Below are 25424 nucleotides of genomic sequence, written 5' to 3'. Positions count from 1 at the left end.
CGCCTAACCTGTTCGGGAAAATTCTCCCCCTCAGTGTTTATGATCCAGTCTTCAAAGCTTAAAGGAATGAGCTTACATTTTGTGGAATTGGGGTTAGATCGATAACTATTCATTCCCTAAAGATGCTGTGCAGATTAAGAGATTTAATAAACTCAAGGCTTCTTGTTGTTTCTACTTCTTCCCTTAAAGTCCATCCCCAATAAATTGCTGTTCATTTTTGTCCTTCAGATTTTGTAGTTTTTAGAGAGGGAAGAACCTGACTGTGAGTCATATTTGTAGCCTGGCCTGGAATGAAGTGAATGTGTCTGACGCATCTCCTCTCCACGCACTGCTGTTAATAGCATGTTACGTATGGCGGCACCAATTCACTTTGGGATCCAAAACTGAGTTTCAGAGATGCTTAATGGAACCTTCTTTGACAGACTGGCTGATGTACTTCTAATGGTTAGAGTGGGGGGTGTTTTTGTTTTGAATCTTAAGAGGGATTGTTTTTAGCATTTCACCATGTTTACCCTAGTTATTTTGTTTCTTTGTGTCGAGTTAAAGGAAATTTCCTTCTATTCCTAGTTTACTCAGAGTTTTTAATATGAATGGATATTGAATTTTATCAAACATTTTTTCTGTCTATGGACATCATCAACTGAATTTTCTCCTTCCATTTAATGTAGTGAGTTACCTTGGTTTATATATGAAACCAGCCTTGTATTCATGTGCTAAACCTAACTTACTTGTTATGTGTTACCTTTTCTGCATTGCTGGACTTTTTCTCCAATACATATTGAGGACTTCTGCATCTGTATTTATGATTGAGAATAATGTATAATTTTTTTTCTTATATTATCCTTGTTGGGTGTTAGCACTGAAGTTATTCTCATCAAAGGAGTGGGGGGTGGGGTGTCCTCCTTTTTATGTATACCAGAATAGTTCATGTGAAATTGGAATTCTTTATTCCTTGAATTTTTGGAAGAATTTACCAGTAAAACCATTTGGGCCTGATATTTTCTTTGTGGGCAGATTTTTAATTACCGGTTAAGCATCTTCACTTCTCTGGTCTTGCTCTGAATTTCTATTTAGTTCAGTGAATTTAGTAAATTACTTTTTCTGGGAATTTTTCCATTTTGTCTGAGTTTTAAAATTAATTGCCATAAAAACTCTAGTTAGTTCTTGGCAGACAATATCATTTGTCTTTTCAACAAATTGACATCGGTTTTGCTCATCCTCTCTATGAGATGTTTTCTTTTTCATTGATTTCTCCCTGCTCTTACTAAAATCTTTTATTCTTTCTACTTCCTTGTTTTGTTTTTCTTTTCTTTGGTTTGATTCACTCGTTACTTTTTTAGCTTTTTTTTCTTTATAGTATAACATGTAAGCAAATAAAACTTCTCCTAAGGCTGGGGTCACCAGATATTCCATTTGTCTCAGGTCATCACTTATGGTTTATGGCTAATCGAAGTTATTGCTCGTAGCTTTCCTTTTTACTCCCCCAAATGTCCTGCTTTATACAATCAGTTACTTGATTTCCCTACCCAAGTCCTGCTTTAGCTGCATCCCTGAAGTTCTGCTTTAAATTAAAATTCTGATTTGATTTAAAACCTCAGTTCTAAGTGTTTTCTATTTTTTCTCTCAATCCTGCAGTTCTTTAAAAATATAGTTCTTAATTTCCAAACATATGGGAGTTTTCTAGCTGTCTGGACTATATGATTTTTATTTAAATATCATCAAGAGAGTATTTAAAAGTAGTTACAGAAACAGTATAGGCTCTGGAGTTGGGCCTGGGATTGAATCCCACCTCTGCTACTTCCTATCTGCATGACCTCAGGCAGGCACTTAACTTTGTCTAAGCTTTGGTTTCTTTGTCTGAAAACGGTAGAAGGGTAGTTACTTGCCACATAGAATCATCGGGCGGATTAAATGACATCATACTGGCACAGAGAAGGGGCTCAGTAAATGCTAGCTCTTGTGACACTGTTTAAAGATAGTTTTCACATTCCATAAAGGAATCTTCCTAAAATGATGCAGATACCACAGCTTAGAAACTTCTGTTGCTTCATTGGTTAAGGGTAAGTTCTTACTGTGTGAAGCTCCCTTTATCCCTAATCTTTTCATCATCAGATGCATTAGTGTTGTACATATAAAGCTAACACTCTCACCACCTGATATTCTGAGGACATCCTGTATTTCCATCCCCATCCTTCTTTCTGTGTTTGATGTTAGGAAATGAGACAAACATCTAGGCCTTTAAAGGACATATTTTGTTCCTCATCTATCAATGTTTTATCACAGTTTAGATGGGCCAAATTTGAGTTGCGGCAGTGCTGACAGACCTCACAGAGCCTTGAGAGCTTTTTCAGAGTTCTGTGGTGTGCTTTTAGGGAGTGTTCGAGTTTTGTTTGGTAACAGCGTCTGGCTCTTGGTATATGGCAGGAAAGTAAACGTTAGTATGAAATAAATGTGAATAAAAATCAGCATTTTTATTCTGAGAGAGTAGATATCGGGTAGGCAACTAGTGGACTCTTTTTATGTGTGCGTGATAGTTTTCTCCCGATTCTTTAAGATCTCCCTGTACAGTTGTGTAGCTTCTGAATTTTGCTTGTTGGGTGGAGGGGAGGTGGGGGAGGATTTGGGACAGTTGATAGTGGTGTTTGAAAGTCATGTAAGGTGGGGCACCTGGGTGGCTCAGTGGGTTAAGCCTCTGCCTTTGGCTCAGATCATGATCTCAGGGTCCTGGGATCAAGTCCCGCATTGGGCGCTCTGCTTGGCAGGGAGCCTGCTTCCTCCTCTCTCTCTCTGCCTACTTGTGATCTCTGTCTGTCAAATAAATTAAGAATTTAAAAAAATATTGTTTAAAAAAAATAAGGAAGAAAGTAATGTAAGGAAAACTTAACAGTTAGCCGGGCCCTGTTTCATGCATTAGCTTTTGTAATCTTTACAACAAGACTTTGGATGGGTATCCTGGTCATCCTTACTTTACTGTCAAGGAAAATGAGGCTCAGAGCAGTTACATAACTCACCCAAGGTCACACAGCCAGTAAGTGGTAAAGATTGGATTTCAGCCCGGAATCTTCTGCCTTCACAGCCATAGCCTCTTATCCAGCTCTGCTGCTTCCCTGTTCTACCTTCTCTTAGCCTTAATGGAAACATTAAGGACATGGTGTTGGTTTCCTGGCCGATTTTATGTCTCATCTCCCAGCTGACCTCTGGACCATAGCTACTTTACCTGGTACCCATAGCCACTGTGTAGCCTTCGTCAAATCCACACTTTTCTCCTTTCGTCCTCCAAGCATTGTGTTTACTCTGTGTGTTGGCAGCAGAAACCGAAAAGGAAATGCAGAAAAAGCATCTAACGGTTTTCATAACGTAAACCAAATGTTGGTAGCGTGGGTGAGCTCTTGGGAGGAAAGGCGCTATATAAATCTGACAAATAAATAAATAACTGGTTCTTTAAATAAACTGGCACCGAAAGAGCCTTCATCCGTCACCTATTGGATTGAAGCTCACTCAAAAGTCAGAAATCTTTTGCTCCCTAGCTGTGAGTTCACTACGGCCACCACGGAGGAGTTCTGCTGGGATGGCGGTGTGGGAGGGAGAAGGGAGGGGGGTGAGCCGGAGAAGGGGCTTGTGAGGAACCAAGCAGCTCCTCCACTGAACATGATTGCCTGCCTCAGTAAACAGGAGGCATCCTTGTCAGAGCTGTATTATATATACAACACGTTCTTAGATACTTCAAAAGGATTGCGGAAAGGGGAAGGGGGTTCAAATGAAGGTCAGTGAGTAAAGTTCACAGAATGTATTTTGAGGACAAGAACGGAATTACTTTACTAATCTCTGAGAATAAAACCCATTATCAGCAGCAAGCTCTGAGAGACTCTTTCTCCAAATATGTTGGTTTTGTGACCTACCCTTAAGATCCCCTTTGCCATGCCACTCCCTCAAAACAAACCAGGACTGAACCATCCCAATTATAGACTCTCTCCTGCAGATCCCAGGCCTCTAAGCTCCATGCACCCTTGTAGTGGGGCTTGGGGGAGGGACAGGGGCTGCTGGCTGGTACCCATATGGAAGTACCTTTTCCTAAAGGGGCCACACCAGGCCGACTCTAGAGTTTCATTCTGGAAGGTGAGAAGCTAGGCACCCGGAGGAAGTGAAGGACTTGGGCCTGCCAGCTGCAGAGGCTCTGGTTACAGAACTAAGCGGTTCTGTGCCCTCTCAGAGCCATCAAAGGAAGTGATTTGTGGAGGTCACCTTTGAAGGTGCTAAGATGGTGGCAGAGGGAAGAGCGTGTGGAAGATGGGTGCCTTTGTTCCTGTTCCTTCCTGCCGGTGTAAGGCTTGGTACTTTATAAAAATAAGGCCTTGAGAATATCTTCTTCTTTCTTTTCTGCCCACTTCTTCAGAATTCTCTTCAAAAATTCAGGTTTGCAGTGTGCTGCTGCTGCCTGTATTCTAAATGTCAAGCCTAAACCCGGGTTTCAAATTTACACTTCTTCAAAGACCATGGAAGGGTTTCCTTAAATAACAGCAACCTTGAAAATCCGCATTCCTGATGAAGTTCCACTGTAATGCATTCAGCACCACAGGGAAAGGCTCTCAGCCCACCGAACCTTCTACAGTTGGTACAACTTGTGTAATACATTGACCAGGCAGATTCCGAGGCCTTTGGTGTCTGGGATAAAAGAATGAGCGTATGTAAAATTGTTTGGTGATCTTCATGTTAGGGCATGATCTTACGGCGCTGCTTTTGGTAAGGTAGTATAGATTCCCACAGAGGGAGTGCCGTGCTAAACCCCGATCTAAACAATGTTTTATCTGCATCCAAATCTCTTCAGTTAAAGATTTTAAATCTTGATATTCTAGAAATCTGTTGGCCACCTGTTGCCACAGATTGATTCAAATCAAATTCAAATTATTTTATGAAAACTATTCATAGGAGTCAAGCTATAATTAGAGTAAGACCTTAATATTACAGGATTCTATTGTTGATTTTAAAAAAGCTATTGGAATTTGCTGTTGTGAACAGGTTATTTCTGAACCTGAACCTCAGCTCTTGCTTTCTGCCTGAGGGCATATATTCACAAATGCTTTTCTTTATACACAGAGATCAGTGCCTTACGCGTATTTCCTGGATGGAGACCTCACCTTGACGGTTACCATCTCTGACTTCTAAACCCATCCTCCTGAAGTCTGGTAGTGCTTACAGCCATGGTGCAAACTGTGCTTTGTAGGCAGGATTTTTATTTCGTCATTCCAGTAGCATTATGATGCAGAATACACCCCCATGTTACAGACAAGGAAACTGAAGCCAAGAAAATTTACCGTCTATCACTTTCCCTTTCACTATACTGCCCTTCCAACAGAGAAAGGGCAGTTGGCACACTTGCGAATTTTTCTGACAGCTCAAGGATATTAATGCTACTCAGTTAATAACAAAAGGCTTTTATCACACTGTCTTATCATAAAATAGTGTGTATTTATTAAACTGTAGATGAGCAAAAAAAGAAAATCCTCTAATATCATAACCAACCAAAGATAAGCAGTATTCACATTTATATAAGTATGCAGATCTCTCCAAGGTTTGTATGACACCATACTTTTTTCATAATTTTTATTTTTGCAAAATTTGATGCTCTTTGGAACTATTTCACAATACGTCAAAAATATCTTTCCAGGTTCTTACATATTTGTGTATTACATCATATTCGATTGTTGCTTTCAACTCAGTCGCTGTATCACAATGTGCTTAGCCAGTTTCCTTGTTGGAGGCTTGCACTGGTGGCTGTGCTTGTAGCTAGATCTCATCATATCTATGATTTCAGTGCTTTTTGTGTACCAGGCACAGTTCTGTTAACCACCTGTTCATCCTCCAAGTATCCAGAACAAACTCTTCTCTCTTAGTACTTTTTTGATTACTGATGAAATTGAACTGCTTTTTTGTTGACGATCATTAGTATTTCTTCTTTATATATGTCTGTTACCAATTTTTTTCTACTGGGATAGTTATTCTCTACTGATTTTTAAAAACTGCTTGTTGTCAACAGTATTAACATTGCTGTACCTGTTAGAGACTTTTCCCCAGCTTGTTTGGTTTTTGTTTTTGATGTTTTCTGTTAGAAACATTCTCCTCAGTTTGTTTTCTTTTGATTTTGTTTCTGATGTCTTTTGACCTGTAGAAATTTATACAATGAGGAATATCCATATTTATCTTGACGATTTCCATTGTTGGTATGATGCATAGAAAGCTTTTCTCTCGCTCCAAGATCTTATGTTTCCACATATATTTTCCCTGCCATTAAGGTTTCACATTGAGGGGCTCCTGGGTGTCTCAGTGGGTTAAGCCTCTGCATTTGGCTCAGGTCATGATATCAGAGTCCTGGGATCGAGCCCCGCATTGGGCTCTGCTCAGCAGGGAGCCTGCTTCCCCCTCTCTCTGTCTGCCTCTCTGCCTACTTATGATTTCTCTCTGTCAAATAAATAAATAAAATCTTTAAAAAAAAAAGTTTCACATTGAAATCTTTAATCCATTTAAAATTTATTTTGACATGTGGTATAAAACAGGGGCCTAACTCCCCGCACCCCCCCCCCACACACACCAATTTGAAATGTTAACTTTAACAAGTAGTAAATTTTGGAATATACCTCAGTTTTTTACTTCCCTTTCAATTCCTTTGTTATGCCTATCTTTCATTCCTTGTATTGCTGTTTTCATTACTGCAGTTTTAGAAAATTTGTGAATATCTAATATATCATCATTTCTTTTCAAAAATTATATAATATTTTAAATAAAATTTAGAATCATTTTATCAAGTTGATTGGGAAGTCATTGCTTTAAAAAATAATTGTTGACAAAAGAATAGCTTCAAAGTCCTAAATATTTTCTCTTTAATTAAATTTTCATTCTTTTCCTCAGAAAATAGTTTTACGGCTTTATTCTTATATGGCCTGCACATTTCTTGATTATTCCTAGAGATTTTCTGTTTTTTATTACTATTATGAATGGGTTTCTTAAATTACATTTTCTAACTGGTCAATCTGTACTCTTTGGTCTTTAAAATTTAATTCTATCTACTGGTAAAAGAAGGAATGAAGTAGTAAATATATGTATATGTTAGTCGTATTTGCAAAAATAAGTGGTTGTATATATTTAGACACATAATCTGGCCCAACTGTACAGGTGGACTGTGTGAGATAAATGTGCGTGGGAAACAAAGGCTATGTGTCATTGCTTTGATTGTTTTTTTTTCTTGCCATTCCCTGACTCAAGAGGTCTGAACTATGCCATATAATTTGGGGAAGAGGGTAAAATGTTCAGAAATAAGCATTAATATAAGTGCTTTGCAAATAATTTCATTTATCTGAACTTCTAATTCCTATGCTAAATCGAGGAGGTGTATATCATGTTCTTAGTTAAAAACTGTAACTACTTTCTTCTTACAGATTTCAGAGACAACTGTCTGAACCCTGCCACCCCTTCCCTCCTCAATCAGGAGTTCCTGGAGATACTCGCCCCAATTACCACCGGCAAATGTCAGAACCTATTGTCCCTGCAGCTCCCCCACCCCCTCAGGGATTCAAACAAGAATACCATGATCCACTCTATGAACATGGGGTCCCAGGCATGCCAGGCCCCCCAGCACATGGGTTCCAGTCACCAATGGGAATCAAGCAGGAGCCCCGGGATTACTGCGTTGATTCAGGTTAGCATAAAATCATGCCATTCCTTTCTTTGTTCTCTCATTTATCTGTCTGGCTGTTATTGTCTTCTGTGTGTGCAGCTTTAGGGAATAGCTTTACTAAAAATCACCCTCAAAGAACTTAGGAGCTAGTAAAGCAGACTTGTGTATGCACAACTGAGTATAAAACCAAACAGAAAAGCCATCCCATGATAGGAAGAGCAGTAGGCGTTGAGAGGTGGTGGGGAGGACACCTCTGAATCCAAGCCTAAAGATCCAGTCATGGTGATGCCCTTTTTTAAGATCCTAGAATCCCTGGACCTAGGAAATATCATTTCTGCATTTTAGTCCTTGCCCCTAGCCTTATGGCTTTCCTTTTGAATATAGTAGACTCACCAACTCCCAATATGGGCATAAAGAAGTGAGTCTACACGTAGGATGGAATTCTTTCTATTCTTGAAATGAACGGTATTTTGAGAAAGCACCTGGTATGTCATGACTATATGGGGTGCTGGGTACACCATGGAGAAGGCTGTCTTGTTGATTGCTTCATGGGATTCACTGCCCTATTGCATTGCTTTCACCTGGGAAAGTTCCTGGTGTCCTTCAGAGACTGTTGGTGTACACAGGGAGAGGACACCTGTTGTCTGTTTGTGGGTTACCTCTTGTCTAGAAATGTAAGCATATCAAGAAGTTTAAGCTGTACTTGGGGGCTCTCCCCCCCCACCACCACCACACACACTCATTCACTAACTATGTATCTTCTAGGCCCGGCATATAAAGTGACATCATTAGGGGAAAGAAGAGTTGGAATTTTGCAGTTTGCACATTTTGAAACTGTTTCCTCCTCTTCTTTTCCTCTTCTTTCAGAAATTACTTAAACTTCTTCAGTCTTCTTTTGCAGTTGGTGCCAAAGGAATTTGAGGGTGGTAGGTAGGCTTTCAGCCTTTTCCATGGGTGCTTTTCTTGAAGAACCTGAGGGAGCAGTGGGGCAGTACGTATTTGAACGACTTTTGCAAATGGAATAGGATATACAGTTTGCTCTTGGCCTTCTGGGAGATAGTATATAGATTGCTCAATTCAGGCAGAAATGGATTATGGGAAAGGCTGGGAAGTAGACAGAAGGGAGACATCTGTTGCTTTATGATATTAAAAAAAATTACCAAGTGTATGTATAGGTAGTGATAGCTTGTAAAATTCCCACTGGCACTCCTGAAGGCTTTGGTGTATTTTTCTCAGGAACAGGCGTGACCAGCAACATTTTTCCTTTGGGATTGACATTTTAATCCATCCTGGCGAGTTTTTCACCCCACCCCACTCCCTTAAAGCAAGACACTCAGCAGATGTTAACATATCTGCAATTCGTGTCCTGCATGGGCACAACTCAACCTACCAGCCTTCCTCTCGGTGGACATCTTGGTAACCTGATGCTTGAAGAAGAGCTCGCTTGAGCACAGGTTTCATTCCAACACTTCCAACATGGGGAAATGTACGTGCAAATGGCAGGTTTCCCCCGCTTCCCTCCTGCCAGCTCTTGTACTGGCTTCCTAACCTCAAATACCCAAATCTTTTTGGTCCAGAAAACACCCTCATCCATTGGAGCAGAATTGGATATGACTATCAGCTGTAAAGGGGAGCAAATTGGGAAATATCTAAAGCACCCCTCATCCCAGTCTAACCCCTAGAGCCCCTGAGTCAGTAGAAACAGAAGGCCAGGCTTGGCCTTTTGAAAGCCAAGTTTCTTTTTCTACCATTAACCCTCTCCCCAGAGTTGGTGCTAACTAATTTCTAAGATGAACAAGTTATGAGAATAAAGCATTATTTTTTCCTACTCACTCTTTTGATGAGGAGCCAAGAGTCCTACTTTCAAATGGTGGGTGATGGTGTTGCCCATGTTGTCTGTTAGGGTGACAACTCTCTCCCAGGTCAAGACAAGAAAGACATGACCTGGGAGCAGGAGACTGTCTAGGGCTGCAGGTCAAGAGATGTGCTGACTCACCTGCAGAAACTACTGACAGAGTGTATGTCTGTTTTTCTTTCAGAAGTGCCTAACTGCCAGTCGTCCTACATCAGAGGGGGATATTTCTCCAGCAGCCATGAAGGTAAGTAACTTCTAAAAAAAAGAATATTCAAGCAAGCTGAAAATTGTTCAGCTTCCATGCTGAGATTTGGGATCATAGATAAGTTAAACCTTTCTTGAGTCATGAAAATGAGAACTCATTGACAGTAACCTTCAGTCATTCTTCGGCATGGTCCTGAACGCAGTGAGGGCCACCATCATTTTCAATAGTAATGACTCTAACTTTTCAGAGTTCATGAGATGATATGAAGAAAAAATAAACCAATAAACCAAATAAAATTTCCATCTAAGGAGGTGTATCTAGCAGTATATAACATTACCAGCCTGAATGAGCACTTGGGAACTGTGTGACAACTTGAGATGGTAGGTTTAGGACTTCTTCTCTGAACACTGAAACAGGGAAAGGTTTTTTTTTTTCTTAGAACATTTTCCCCAGAAGTAGGTCTTGTCTTTTGTCATATACATCTCTTCTTAAATACCCAGAGACATGTGATTCCCCAAAGCCATGGCATCAGCTTCACCTGGGATCTGTTGGAAAGGCAGGTTCTTGGGAAACCCCCTCCACCTACTGCCTCAGAGGCTCCAGGGGCCCAGCACTCCGTGTGGTGACGTGCCTTCCACGTGGTCCTGATGCTCGCTCTGGTTTGAGAACTATTATAGCACTGGGAGTTGCAGCTCTGGCTGCACATTAGAATCAGCTGGGAGCTTTCAAAACTTTTGGTGTCTGGGCTTCACCCAGAACAAGTAAATCAGAAATTCTGGGGTGGGTCTTAGGCATTGGTTCTTTTTAAAGGTCCCCAGGTGATTCCAATGTGTATCCAAGGAGGACTGAAAAGCTAATGGGACAGTACTAGGAAGCACCTGCTCATTTGTGTCATGATTGGTTCACAAGCATGCTCTCTATGGGGAGCTGCTTCCCACTGACCTGGAGAGAGATGAGAGTCTCTCTCATGTGGAGTTGCACTGGGTGCCCAAGAATAGTGTCCGAAAATATTCGGAGTGCGTGTCCAGCCCTGGGAAAGAAGGGCTGTCTACTGGACCTCTGACTGCGATCGATCAGCACAGCTGTGCGAGGCTCTCTTCCAGGTTCCTGAATGTTTCTGCGGCAGCAATTGATGTCTGCAGCAGGCAAACTGGGAGGGGGTAGGGGAAGAGAGGGAGGAAAACATTTTGCATAATTACAACATTTAGGAAGGAGCATGCTCTTAAAGGAAATATTTTTAGTAAAGCATTGGGCTGCTTACTACACACAGAATATCTGGCGAGTTTGTGTGTTTTCCCCCTGCTCTCTTCCATTCCTCTCCCTGACCCCCCACGCAGCAGAGAAACTAGTTTCAAAGAGACCTGCATTCTTAATTGCTCTAAATTACTGTGATGTGGCTTCTCCTTCCTTCTTCTAGAGGCTTGACCACGGATGCCAGTTAGTGAAACAAGTGTTTCTGATTGGCATCTGTGATTACTAAGATAGCCATCCTGCCTTAGCATTCGTTCACCTGGAATCTCTGCACAGCGGGTGAATCTTTCATTTCCACTGGGCTCCTCAAATAGGTTCTTCCTTCCTGCCACCTTTGAGTGGTGGGATGGTTGTGGCCACAACTGCTGTAACTGCTGGGGCAAATTCAACTGACTTAATTTCACATAAGCCAACAACATCTTGCAGATGTTTAAAGACCTCGTGGGGCAGTGACTAGAAACCGCAGATACACTGAAATGACACTCACGGCAGGCCCTCATCTGATTGGTTTGAAAGCCAAACCTAGAATTTCATTTAGGTTTACCTTTTTTTCCCCTGTATACAGTGAATGTATTATCCTTACAGATAATACAAGTTTGACAGATGTGTAAATTTCGAAGAGTTTCCTTATAATGGCTTTATAATAAGGCCATTAAAACATCACTGGAGTATCAGAATCCAGAGGAAGTCAGGAAATTTATAGCTTCCTGGTAGCCATGGCAGAAAGAGAGAGAGAAAGGAAAGAAAGAAAAGAAATGGAAAAATAGAAAGAAAGGAGGGAGAGAGAAATAGAAAGGAAGGAAAGAAGGCAGAAAGAAGGAAAGAAAGAAAGGGAGGGAGAAGGAAGAAACATGAGGAGGGATTATGTAATACTTATTGATAATAGAAAGTGTAACAGTTTGTCATAAAAGTCAGTTTCCTGGTACCAGATTGGAAAATAAATTTATCATAGGATTCACTGAAACCCTGACTTAAAAGCAAGTGTTGTGTTCTTAAATCTTTTTTTAATGGAGATTCTTTCATATTTATTCAAATATTTGTTGAGCATTTATTATGTACAAGGCGATGTGATATTACAAAGATATTCAGGACATGTTCTTTATCCTCAAGGAATTTAGAACCCATGACAGAGACTATATGAGATAAAGTTCTCACATTATCCAGTTAATTTCTTTTTTGGGGAGTGGGTGAGGGAGACAGAGAATCTTCAGACCCAGTTTCACAACCCTGAGATCATGACCTGAGCCGAAATGAAGAGTCGGACACTTAACCGACTGAGCCACTCAGGCCCTTCTACTGTTAATTTCTTAATAGTACTCATCACAATGTACGGTTACTATCTTAGTCTTTTTAACTATCATTTATTGTACACTTATGTGCCAGGCACTACTCTTGACACCGAGGTATAAAGATAAACAGATCAACGTAACAGAGTATATGTTAATAACCCATATTCTCACACAGCCAATTCTCATACAATTAACATCTTCCCCTGTCTGCAAATGAGGAAGCTGGAGCGCAGAGAGGTCACACAGTGAATCCAGGTCCGTCAGTCCGGCTCCATGGCCCACACTCTATAATGCTCCCCACTACCCCAAGTCTCACTTTTCTTTCCCAATAGTCTCATGTTTTGGGGATACAAGCTGCATGAGAGCAAGCACCAAGTCTCTGTTCTTCTTGTTACCCACCCTCTTCTAGCACAGTGCCTGGCATAAATATTTATTGGATTAAATAATAAATGTCAATAAAATATACTAATAAATAAATGTCAGTAAAATAGACTTCCTTTGATATCGTGCGGCAAACCAAGAAATAGTGCTTCGGGCTGAGAAAATAAAAATGAATAGCACACACCCTAAGATAATCTCAGTCTCTTCCAAGGCGGGCAGTGCTTTCCCACTCCCAGGCCTTTTAAACACAGCACCACTGGTCCTGCCAAGAAGAACTTGATCTTGGCCGATTGTGAAGAAAGAACAGATTATTTCCTGGCGTCTTTACCCGTGAACTTTTCAAGTCCTAGCAAATCCTTCTCAAAATCTCATGCTAGTCATTCACCGCAGCGCAGGTTCGTGGCATCTCCCCACCACACACCTGCCATGCACACACCCGACACACGCACACCCCTCTGTACTGCCCACCCAGCTGGACAGAGCAGGGCACATGGCTGAGTTCACGGGAGCTGCCAGGACTCTCTGCTGAGGAGTGTGCTGGAAGGGAGCAGGGCTGGCATGCTCACCCCTGAGAAACAGGCTTGGCCACAGGGAGGGATGTGGTCCCATCAAGCCTATTAACTGACTTTGATTTGAACCGCTGATCTCGTCAGGGTGCCTGGTGACGTGACTGGGTGGTCAGCACAGAAGGCACACATTCTGGATTGAGACTGCTGGCCATCCTTCCCTCTCCTTGACCTCTTTCACTTTTTGCCCTCCCTTCATTTCATTTACACTTACACGTGTTGAGCCCATCAGTTCCCCTTTTTTGACCTCTGGTTTGTTAACTCTACGATGAGCAAGTTTTTATTGCTAGGAAGTCTCTTCAGATTTCTTCCATTATGTCTGGTGATAATACTTCCAGCTTGCTTTTAAATTTATTGCTGGTCACAATCCTCCACAGGCCCAAGTCTTTACTCATTTTGGCATCGTTGTCCACCCTCCAAGCTCTTTCATAATTGAATGAGGTACATGGGCAGCCTCGACAAGTCCTGGGAAAGGTTGAAATTAATATTTGCTAAAAGGAAAATGCTAAGACTATGTACAGATCAACCAAATCCTCCCAGGTAGGCCCACTGAAATAGATGAGTTGTCTTTTCAGATATAAAAGCTCGGTCACGGCAACACTGACCTGTACAGACCTTATAACAAGATGTGAAGGAGCTTACTGGTGACTCAGCACTTCTCTGAAGTCTTAGCTCGAGTAGGAGGAATCGATGCTTCTCTGACTGAGGCATCAGAACACCAATGCCTAAGTCCTTCTGAAGCCCTGTCAGATTGAGTCTGGCAAACATATGGCAATTAGTAGGGATTAGGACCCGAAATAGCAGAATTCCATTTTAGTCCTTAAAACCAGAGTTTAAGTAGGATACAGATAGAATTTGTTAAGCAACATGTTCATTCTTTTTAAATTTTTTTCAGGTTTTTCATATGAAAAAGATCCCCGGTTGTACTTTGACGACACTTGTGTTGTTCCTGAGAGACTGGAAGGTAAGTAGCTCCTCCAGTTTGTTGCTAAGCCAGAATGTCAGCGATATCAGAGCCCCTCAATCTTGTGAACGCCAGGTTGGCATTCACAAATCCTTCATGCCCAAATTGTCCAAGAAACCTAAGACTAAACTATTGCATGTATATCCTCATCCCAAATAGGCAAAGTCAAACAAGAGCCCACCATGTATCGGGAGGGGCCCCCTTACCAGAGGCGAGGTTCTCTTCAGCTGTGGCAGTTCCTGGTTACCCTGCTTGATGACCCGGCCAATGCCCACTTCATTGCCTGGACGGGCCGTGGCATGGAGTTTAAGCTGATAGAACCTGAGGAGGTAAGCACTAGTGCCGGGCTTGGGTGATGTTTGATTGGTTGATGATGACAACAATGATGATGATGATGTCTGCTCTTGTTCAGTTCTCAGTGGAAGCTTCTTGCTGTGTTAAGGATGCTTTTCTCATTCAGATTCTGACCCGGCCAGTGGATTTGGCAGTTCTCTTCCTGTTACTAGGACAAGTTACAATTCAGGGACAGGCAAAGTTCTCCACTGTAGAAAACACAAGAAGTATTAGTAATATGTCTGTAAAATCGGAAGAGTGCGGCCACGAAGACTTGCATCCAGAGAGCATCTGTTTTCCATATCGAAAAGTCTTTTTCAAGTGCTGTTTCGGTGATACCAATATGTTGGTGATACCAACTTGTATTGGTGTGGGTCCTCATTTGTTACAGGCTATATTTAAGGTTACGTTAACATATTTTATGACTTTGTGTTAATATCAGATGCAATTACAATACAACAGATTGTATATTTCAAATGACTCTACCCTAGAGAAATAAAATGATCAGAAATGAGTCATTCTTATGGGCTTAGATTTTTCTTAAGTGTATTATGTGGCATCACAATAGTTGAGAGGTAGCCCAAACCTTCATTATCCTAATAGAAAAAGAAACACTATTACTATTTGTGTGCCCAGAACTATTGACAGAAAGGCCTATAGACAGCATCAGTATCATTTCTTCAATGGGGAAAATCTACAGAACCCCTTTCCTGAATATCACATAGGGAAGTAAATTAAATCATGTTCTCAGTTTGGCATATTCCAAAGGGGTTGATTTTAAATTTCTATTTGATTTAGACTCTAGAGAAATTATAAATGAGGGGGGAAAAAACTGTCCTGAATATCTGATATAGGCTTCTTCTGGTAGCTTATACTTAGGCATTATACGTTAAACCAGCAAAGCAAAAGCTGTCTTTGGGTTGGATGTAAATGAAATGGCAACAGTCCTCTTAGCAGGCATTTGAGCAAGAATGGCAGTTTTAGATGTTGTTGGATTAACTCCAGGGCTCACCTCAGCACACCAAACGGATCAGTTGGCCTGGGGGTCAACAGCAGGAAATAGCCACTTGGCACTTGGTTTGGAAGAAGAAAATGTTCTGAAAGTTAAGATGAGAAAAGGAGACTATGTGGATTGGAAATGTCTCAAGAATCCCGGCTACTAGGACGGTAAGGAAGGCTTCACTAAAGGCAGTTATAGAAGAAGGATCTGTGGCGTTCCCTGTCTTGCGTCTTTCATAAAAATGAAAGTATGAGGCCATCTCCCATCGTCACCCATTTCCGTTAAGACTGAGTCTCCCTTCAAAGCCGGAGTTTGGTACTCCTGTGTTTCTCGAAGGTTTTCCTGGAGCAAGTCAGGTGGAAAATGGAGGCATGCCCAAGAGCCATCCGCCCTACAGGCTCTTCCTCCTAACCTGGACTGGTTGACCAGATGCTTGAAGAAAGCATGTTGCCTGGACTCACCGAGGCTTACTGCAAGCAAGTCTGTGTCTGTCACAGGGGCCGTCCTTATTGATTTATCTCATTTCACAAACAGGAGCTTTTATTCCTTTATTGCCACTGCCTTGGGCCTGACCACGGGCTGTGCTGTTGTAGGTGAACCTGGCTATGATCCTCTATAAAGCCTTATTGAATCTTTGGCTTTCCTACCAGCTGGAAAGACAATGATGAACTGATGGTAAAAGGTTCCTGCTTTCATACTTCTTAGAGAAACTAACATTAGTCCAAAATGCTCATAAAGCCAAGTAGCCAAGTCACACGAGAGGCCTCTTGTGGCTTTGCGCCTCCCTCAGCCAACAGGACGGCTTCGTTTCTGCAGGAATCCTTCTTTCCACCCCACCCTGAAATCCCCTGGTGCTCCACGAGCTCTGAGTGATCCGCTCTCTGACGTTCCAGAACCACTTCTATTCCGCGTGCACACTCTGGCCTCAGGACACGCAGCGGGCAGCGTTGGCTGAGCTCTTTCCCTCCCGGTTGTGTTAACTTCACCATCCCCACTCTTTGTTAAAGCCGGGAAGATACCAACTCCTCGAGAAAGCTGGAAGACGTTGTCATGGGGGGAGCTTGAAGGGTGAAGCGGAGGAGGAAGCTGTTTGGGACGTAATTGTAGGCAGCTGTGTGGCTGAGTAGTGCACTCTGGGTAATTATCCATAATATCCATTACACTGTGCATGGAAATTGTGGTTTTAGAGCTGCGTTTTGGCAGGCCCCCTAATCAAATGTCTTTTGATAGTCATCCAGCTTAGCACCCTCTCAATTATGACTGACTCGGCTTTAATCTGGAGCCATTTTAACTGTGAATCTGCATTAATGAATATTTTGGGGGGTAGGGTTGTTTGTTGAACATGTGGCAGATAACTGATGCCATGGGGAGGTTTAAAAGGATGGGCTTCGAGAAAGAGCTGCTCCCCGTGCTGTGGCTTGCTGTCTCTTGAAGAGGGAGGAAGAGAAATGTGAGGGGTTTTTTTAACTCTTTCGGCCTCTATCCTCAAGATGTGTGTGATCAAAGTAATGAATGGGAAAATGACAGAAAGAGCTGCTAACAAGCTCTTGCCTGCTCCCCTCCCCCCAGAAATGGGGCAGCCTTCATTTCCAGCAGCTTGCCGTTGTGCTTCATCATGCATTACTGTAGAAGGAGCAGCCCTGGGGAGGGCTCCTGAATCACAGGGCCCTGGCCCAAGAGGATGAGTCAGTAACTATGGCTACCAGAGCTGCTTGGAAGTCGGTGCGGATGCAGAACCGCGCTCCAGGAAGCCACTGCATATGCAAGTGACAGCAGAGAGAGGTCAGGGCTGGAGCTGAAGAATCTTCCATAATTGATTTCCACCACTGAATACAGGAAGACGATGAGACTGGGCTTCCTTTTGGGTTCCCGGCAACTAGTGGGCTCACAGCAGTTCAAAGTCAGTTTCGTAGTCATTGCTTTTGAACAGGGTAGAAGGTTGTGTATTGGTTGAGTAGGTCTCTCTTGCACTGCTATTTCTTTTGGTTGAAAATGTTTATCTTCTGTAGCCAAGGGATGGAGTTTTGGTGAACTGTGCCTTTTTGGCTATTTCAAAGAGAGACTTGGATGGGTAGAGTATGGAGAAAGAAGGAGAGCCAGGGACATCGTGCGTGCCATAGGGGCCCAAAGCAAACGAATGGAAACTTCACTTTCACACGGTCTGTTGCAAGGCAGAGAGGAATCAGAATCATGGCTATTGAATTATTCTAATGTAATTAGGACAGACGCATTCTTCCTTGCTTATCAGATCATTTCTGGCATTTTTAAAGGTCATTTTAGAATCCTGATTTCAGAAGATGTTGCTTTCATTCTGCCCAGATGCTTTAAGTGAAATGCTTTTTTTTTTATCCACTTTCCCATTTGCAGTCTCCCTGCTTCCCACTCCATGTGTAACATCTGTTTTTTTAAAGATCAAAGGAATATAGTTATTTTGTTTTTGTTTTTTTCTTAAGTTTCCAAAAGTGACCTCAAATATTCAAAACATGACCCCTGGTTTCCATACATTTAAAGACCTCTGAGGAGACTCCCATTTCTAGAGTTACTCTTCTATATGGACGGTCATCCTTACAAGTAGGATTTGGACATTGGGATTCTTGAGAGCAGGAATTGCTTGGCTGTCCTGACAATTGAGTAAACTCTACTAGGAAATTTTCTTGCTATAAGGCATCTTTGCCTAAAACCCCAATTACATCTCCCCATCACTGCACCTCAGGTGGACTGGGTTGGATATAATGTACTTCAGAACTGTTTGGGAAGCCCTGTTAATTTTTCATTAAGTGGATAATGGTGCTGCATGTTTTAATGTCCATTCTGCAAGTCTGCTGGGAGCAGGGGATTGGATGGCAGTGGGCTGGAATGATCTGGTTCCCCCTTACTCCATGAGCTGCAGTAAGTAAACAGCTCCCAGCCCCTCGCCAATCTTATTAGAATTGAACTTTTGCTCTGCTGGCCCATTAGCAACTCACTAGTGTGTTTCTAATGTTTCAGGAATGACCATTCTAATTATTCCTTATTGACTGCTACAGAAACCATAGCACTTAATGGCAACATGTTAATGGTCTATGGGTATTGGTCAATAATTCATATGTGGAGAAACAGTAGAGAGCCTGCTTCCTCTGGGCCATTAGCCAAGCCCTCTGTAATCTTAAAGTGCTAGGATCCTTCCACCTCTGGATCTCACCTCTCTTAGCAGTTGTGACTGACTCATCACCTTTGTTGAATATTGGGTCTTGAGGGAATTAAGTATTTTTGCTTCCAGGTCAGGGAAGCGGACCATTGGCCAAAGCAGTCAAGTCTCAGAACTGGCGCTCCCAGGATTGGGAGAATACCACTAGGCCCAAGGAACGAGTTTCCATTGCTCTCTACTTCCCTGTCTCTTTAGGTTGCTCGGCGCTGGGGTATCCAAAAGAACCGGCCAGCCATGAACTATGACAAGCTCAGCCGTTCTCTACGCTATTACTACGAAAAGGGCATCATGCAGAAGGTGAGCAGTTACGAGAGGCACCTAGACCACTCTGACCACTTTCAAACATGTCAAGGGCTTCTGTAATACAACTGTGTGTAATGGCTGGGAGAAAATGTTAGCCTCGTAAGCGATTCTGTGGTAGGAAAAAACTTGGGAGAAAAAACTTAAGAGTGAAATGAGATATAAAGAGTATTTCTAATGCTCTTGGGGACGCAAACACCAGAGGCTACACATGGAACACACTATAGGAAAATTAGGCCCCCTGGCTTTACTTAACCTGCCTCTAATTACCAAAATGTCCAGAAACATAGTCCAACAGTTACATAAAGGAGTACATGGAGGAGTCAGATTGAAGGCCTCCACTCCCATAAGAGCTGAGCTGAAGTCTTTCGTTGTCAAAATACCCAGACCTCTAAATCTCTTGGTTTCATACTCTTCAATAGTGTTAGAGGAGTAAGGAAATCCTATTTCTCTTTCAGAACTTATAGAAAAAACTGGAACTCAAATGTAAAAAATAACAACTACAAAAAAAAAACCCCACAAGGTTTATAGAATGGCAGCAGAATCAACTAGTACCAGGTCACTCTTTGCAGAATGAAGGCTAAGGCATATTTTGAGGAAGCCGGTACAAAAATCCTCATTGGCTGGGTGGAATGGGACCACGATCTGAAAATTACTTGGATAGGCAGAAGATGGGAATGATTAATCACTGGTTCATCTTTCTTAGCCACCGTATTTTATGCCACGCTCTTACCCAGATTCTAACATTTACACATTTAGGCTGTCTGTGGTGGGTAGCCAGTAAGATGCAGTGGCAGAAGTGTGCGGCCATGGCTGCTGAAAACCTGTCTGTGCTGAAGCCAGGCTTACCTCTTTCATAGGCAGGTGGTAATGGGACCCCAGTTTCCTCTCACCACCTTCAAAAGTATTAAAGAGTTTGCCATGGGCCTCTCGATAGAGAAGAAAGGTGAAGATAAAGGTAAAGTCTTATAGACTTTGTAGTGTTTCATACAGACTCTAAGGCTATTGCTGGTCTGGGTACCATCAACAACTCGTTTCCTCACCCATGCTTCACTGCTTTCACTAGTATGGCCATCTTCTCTTAATTCATGTAGAATTTGTTTACCAAAGAATATACACCACATGCATGGAAGTCATTAGGCATATCAGAAAGTGGGGGGGGGGGGGGACCTATTAAACTGTCATTCTATTTAAAAACTAGAACATTCCTAATGCCTTCATTACCTGGCCAGCCGATCATCACCTCATCACTCCCAAGAATCTGAAGTCCTAAGGCTGGGTCTCCTTTCTTGCCCCCAGTAGCCCCCGTGCACCTCTCCATCACAGTCCTTCTCTCTGTACTGTACTGTGAGCTCCTCTGGGGCAGCGCTGAGGGTTCGACTATAGTGCTTGGCACAGAGCTGATAGACAATCTAAATGGGCAGTCTCTTGACTTCCCCTTTCTGTAAAGCATACAATTCAGTGGTTTTTAAAATATATTCACAGAGTTGTGCAACCATCACCACAATCAATTTTAGAAGATTTTATCGCCCCAGAAAGAAACCCCAAACCCATTCGCAATCACTTTCCATTTTCCCCCAAACCTTTCTCTCTCTCTCTCTCTCTCTCTCTCTCTCACACACACACACACACACACACACCCCTTTTAATGTTAATACTATCAGGTGGAATCCTAAAATTCAGGAAGAAGAGTTATTATTCCTTTGCTATTCCCAACTCCAGATCCAATCTGAGGGAATGTGACCAAGACACAATAACTTGAACTACCAACAATTAGTTTTCCCTGGGACCAGGTCCTCAGTTGTTTCAGGAAGTGGAAGAGAACTTCATTTCTGAGGACGAAACAGGCAGAGTGCTGGGAGGCACAAGAATGAGGCTTGGATGGCTTCCAATCCTAACACTCTCATTTATTAGTTGGATGCTTTAGATTGACCTGCCAAAACTTCTCTTCCCCAAAAAACAAAACAAAACAATTAAAAAAAAAAAACCCTACTGTAATTTCACAGGGTAATATATGTGAAAATGTCCCAGAGGTAATACTGTGCTATGCCATGTAAGGAATTGTTGTTATATTTATGACATGACCCATGAGTGAAAGAAAACTAATTAAGGGTGAATGATAGGATGCCCGCATGGGGAGAGATATAGAAAGCCTGGAGTCCCATACTCTCAGCTTTTGAAAGGGAAAATTGAGGTGCACAGAGGTTAAGACTCATTAGTGACTGAACGAGGATGGGAAGCTATCCACTCCTGGCTCCTGATCTCGTATTATTTCCACTCTGCCCTTCTGCCTCACTCTGCTGCATATATGTACTGGCTTTCGGGGTGGGCCATCAAGAGATTTAGCATTAAGCCTGTAACTAAATAGGGTTGTTTGGGTATATCTGCTACACTTACATCTTGTTTTGGTGATGATGCTACTTGTTCAGTTTTGCTCACACAGCCCCTAATTCCTAGTGCTTGAGTTCCAAAGAACATTGGTGCAGACAACCGTGTTCTGGTGACTAGACAGACATGTCACCATAAAATAAGCTTTCGGACCTATTAGGAGAATTCTACCGTTCCCTCTCTAAGCTGCCACCATAGCAACAGATGTTTTTAAACCCAAGATTTGGAAGCAAAGCCATATTTCCGCAATTGAAAAGAGATTCTAGAATCACAACATAATGACCGAAGGGCAGGGTAAAACTCGACCTTTTGAATTTTTGAGCTTAAACATGTTCATTTTATCAGTAATTTCAGCGGCCTTCCCTTGCCCCTTTGCATTACCCAAGCCAAGCACATTATCAGGCTTGATTTTCAATGGTGGAGTTCCTCTTGCACTGATGCTAACCAGCCAGCAGAGAATGGCTGATCCCATGGACCTGGATGGCTCATCAGCTACATTGTGAGGCCTTTGAATCAAGACCTTTGGTTCTAATAATAAGATAATGCATAAAATTCATAAAAAGGTAGTTAGCAGTTCTTCGATGTAGCAGAACTGTGGAATGCAAAATTTTAAATCATTGGTAAGCCAAAAAGCAGTTCTGTTTGGCTTTGGAACACATTCAAACTTCCGCATAGGCTTTAATGATCAAATTCCTAGCCTTTTGAAATAACGAAGCTGTACCGTGAAGACTGTGGACTTTGGAGGTAACTGAAAACATGGCCTGACTTCTGCTTTTCACTTTTCAATCTTCCTTGTAACACCAAGCACCGGCCTCAGTATAACCTTTCTTTCTCACCTGTGAATATAACACAGTGAGAATTTGCCTCTAAAAGAACATAAACAAACAAACAAAAGGTGAGCCTATCCAGTGTGAATTTGAAATTGGGGTGTCTTTCAGTCAGTCAGATGACACCGCTGCTGAGCACTGGTGTCAACAAAACACTTGGCACATGAGAGGTCTCCCAGATTTCTCCAAATAAATCGGAATGGTCTGGGCCATCAGCTACTAACGCGCATCCTTTGGTCCCCGGCTCCTTGAGAACTTGTTGACATATGAATACCTCACCATCCTTCCCTTCCCTGGTTTCCTCCCCCCACCCCTGCGACCCCGTGCCCTGTTCCAGCTGGGTCTGAGAAGGTGTGCTTTCTCTCTCAGGTGGCCGGGGAGCGATATGTCTACAAATTTGTCTGTGACCCAGATGCCCTTTTCTCCATGGCCTTCCCCGACAACCAGCGTCCGTTCCTGAAAGCAGAGTCTGAGTGTCACCTCAACGAGGAAGATACCCTGCCGCTGACCCACTTTGAAGACAACCCAGCTTACCTCCTGGACATGGATCGCTGCGGCAGCCTCCCCTATGCCGAGGGCTTTGCTTACTAAGTTTCTGAGTGGCTGAGCGGCCGAACCCTAGAGCTAGCAGTTCCCATTCAGGCAAACGAGGGCAGTGGTTTTGTGTGTGTTTTTGGCTGTTCCTAAAGCTTGCCCTTTGAGTATTATCTGGAGAACCCAAGCTGTCTCTGGATTGGCACCCTTAACGACAGATACCTGGGCTGGGGAGTGGGAACAGGGAAGGGACCGAAAAACCACCAAAAGGCTGGTGCCTCAGCTCTGATCCTGACAAGGTTTCTGGGAAGAGATTGCAAAGAAGCCTCCTTCCCACGGACAATATCTGCAAAGCAATACCTTGTTCAGGTTAGTGCCCACAAACCGGGACAGAGTGTGTGACAATCTGCATTGGTCATGGACTACTAATTGCCTTTACATCGAAGGGCTCTGATTTGCACAATTTATTGACAAAGAAATGACAAACCTATAGAACGTTCGGCGAAGAAGCTGGGGCAGCTCAGCCCGTGAAGGGTTAAAAGTAGATCTTAAAATTCGGAGAGCTCTTCAAGCTCAAGCTGAAATGTTTCCCCCTGGGTCTAGAAAGAAGGGGGTGAAAGTCAGAACAGCTGTTACCCACTCCGTGGTTCTCAAATAATAAACCGTCGCTACTCTTGGGAACCTTCTAGCCATGTGGTCACCACGTAGAACAAGCCCCCTTTCTCTTCCCAGTCACACGGCTGTGTGTGGACGGCTTTCATTGTAGAAGGGTGACTTACACTTTTGACAGTATTTTGTTTTGCTTCGATTCGGGGGATCGTTTTGTTTTGGTGGTTGTTTTGGGAAAACAGTTTATAAACTGATTTTTGTAGTTTTGGTATTTAAAGCAAAAAAAAAAAAACAAACCTTTTGGTAACTGTGCACTGCGTCCTTAGAACGGCAGTGCCGACTGATGAAGACGCTGCAGCTTGAAAGGGGCTTTGCTGGGGGCGCCCCCTTAGCCACGCACAAGCCCACTCTATTGCCTGCTTTGTGCTTTCTGCACCAGACAGCCTGACGGAACATTTGCACCTGAGTTGTACATTTTTGAGGTGTGCAGGGCAGCCTGGACACACCGCTTAGATTCCATGTGTATAGTTCCCCGTGTCCTCTAACAAGCCCTCTCTGGAAAGCATATGTACATAATACGCGTCATGTCCATTTGACACCTGGCCACCCGGTGGGAACCCTGGGGCTGTCTGCTGTCTCCCCAGGCATGACCGATGACAATTTCCATTTCATCAGTTCGTTTTCTTTTTTTTTTTTCTTTAATTCTTGGACTTTAAACCCTGCATAGGATTCAACAGGGTTTGAGATGTACGTGTGACACTGACAGGTAAAACAGTGCTAGCAGTTTAGTTTCCCTCCACCTTATCAAAAAAAAAAAAAAAAAAAAAAAAAAAAGTTTTACTCCAGATGCTGTATGATACTGGAAAAGTTTTCCACCACCCAGCTAAAGCAATGTGCAAGTCGGCCTCAGAGTAGAGGAGAAGTTCTTAGGAAGTAAGTGGTAGTGCCTTGCTGCCTGCTCCGCTGATAGGATCCCTTGCTCCCCCTCCCGCCCCCCGCGGCACTTAGCACGTTGATAATGACCCCTGGTCTGCACCTGCACCAGACAGTGCTGACCCAGTGAGGGGAAGAAACATGCTTTCCGTTGTTGCCTCTGAACAGGGTGCGCACCCGTCTTCACTAGTCCCCCTTCTGATCAGCAGCAGCACGTTTGCAAAGAGGTTCACTAGGGAGAAGGGGCGCGTTTTACAGCTATGAACACATGAGGTTTCCCCCTAATGGAAGCTAATTAGCCCGCCAAGGTATTGAACCTCTAGCTTGGGCCTTAATTAGCATTGTACTCTAATCAAAGGACTCTTCCCCAACCATATTTATAGCTCTCTAACCTACACATAGTCTATATATAGATGCATACTTCACCCCCAGCTGGCTAGAGATTTATTTGTTGTAAATGCTGTATAGGATTTGTTTTTTTTCTTCCTTCTCCTGGTTTGGGTTTTCTTTTCTTGATGGATTTACGCTGTCTTAGCAAGTACGAAACTAACCTTCTGTAGCCTGAGCTCTCCTCCCCGCCCCCCACCCCACGCTGTAACTACCGGGCCTGTGCTGTCACGGGACACAGGATGGCGTATCACCATTGCATTCCCATTGGACTCATGCACCTCCCGGATGGTTTTGGTTTTTTTTTATTTCTTTTGTTTTGTTTTATTTTTGCTTCTTTTCCAGAGTGTGGAAAGTCTACAGTGCAGAAAGGCTTTAACCTGCCAGTTGATTTGAAATACTTTCCCCCGCGCAGGGCCGTATGCAATCCTGCCAAGCTGCGTTATATTCTGTACTGTGTACAATAAAGAAGTTTGCTTTCAGTTTACCAAGTGCCTGAAACCTGCCTCTTTCTTGCCCTCCGTGGTCTCACTGGAAAGCAAGCAGAAGCCACCTGGCTTTCTCTCTCTCTCATTCTCTCTGATCTCCCTCTCCCTTAACCTTAATTAACCTGAAATATTATTTAACCTTACCAGTGGACTGGAGTTGAGACTAATTAAAAGAAGCTGGAAATAGAAGTGCCCCATGCTCTTTGGCCTCACCTCTCAAACTCTGGCGAAAAATTGGGATCTGAAGCACGAGGAGGT

At 42.9% G+C, this 25424-nt stretch overlaps 1 protein-coding gene across 1 annotated transcript in view; it reads left to right on the top strand.

The window, feature by feature from the left end:
* ETV5 (ETS variant transcription factor 5) overlaps positions 1-25165 on the top strand; it is a 58128-nt gene extending 32963 nt beyond the window's left edge. The window contains exons 8-13 of the mRNA XM_082693789.1: positions 7431-7690; positions 9709-9768; positions 14112-14180; positions 14340-14509; positions 18896-18997; positions 22585-25165. Coding sequence (XP_082549915.1) covers positions 7431-7690; positions 9709-9768; positions 14112-14180; positions 14340-14509; positions 18896-18997; positions 22585-22806 — 883 coding nt within the window. The 3' untranslated portion in view covers positions 22807-25165. The remainder of the gene's footprint in view (positions 1-7430; positions 7691-9708; positions 9769-14111; positions 14181-14339; positions 14510-18895; positions 18998-22584) is intronic.
* The last annotated feature ends 259 nt before the right edge of the window (positions 25166-25424 follow it).

This window comes from Mustela nivalis (genome assembly GCF_964662115.1).
Source record: "Mustela nivalis genome assembly, chromosome: 1".
NCBI classification, from domain to species: Eukaryota; Metazoa; Chordata; class Mammalia; order Carnivora; family Mustelidae; genus Mustela; species Mustela nivalis.
Note: the sequence above shows the minus strand (reverse complement) of the source record. Positions and strands in the feature narration are given on the sequence as shown.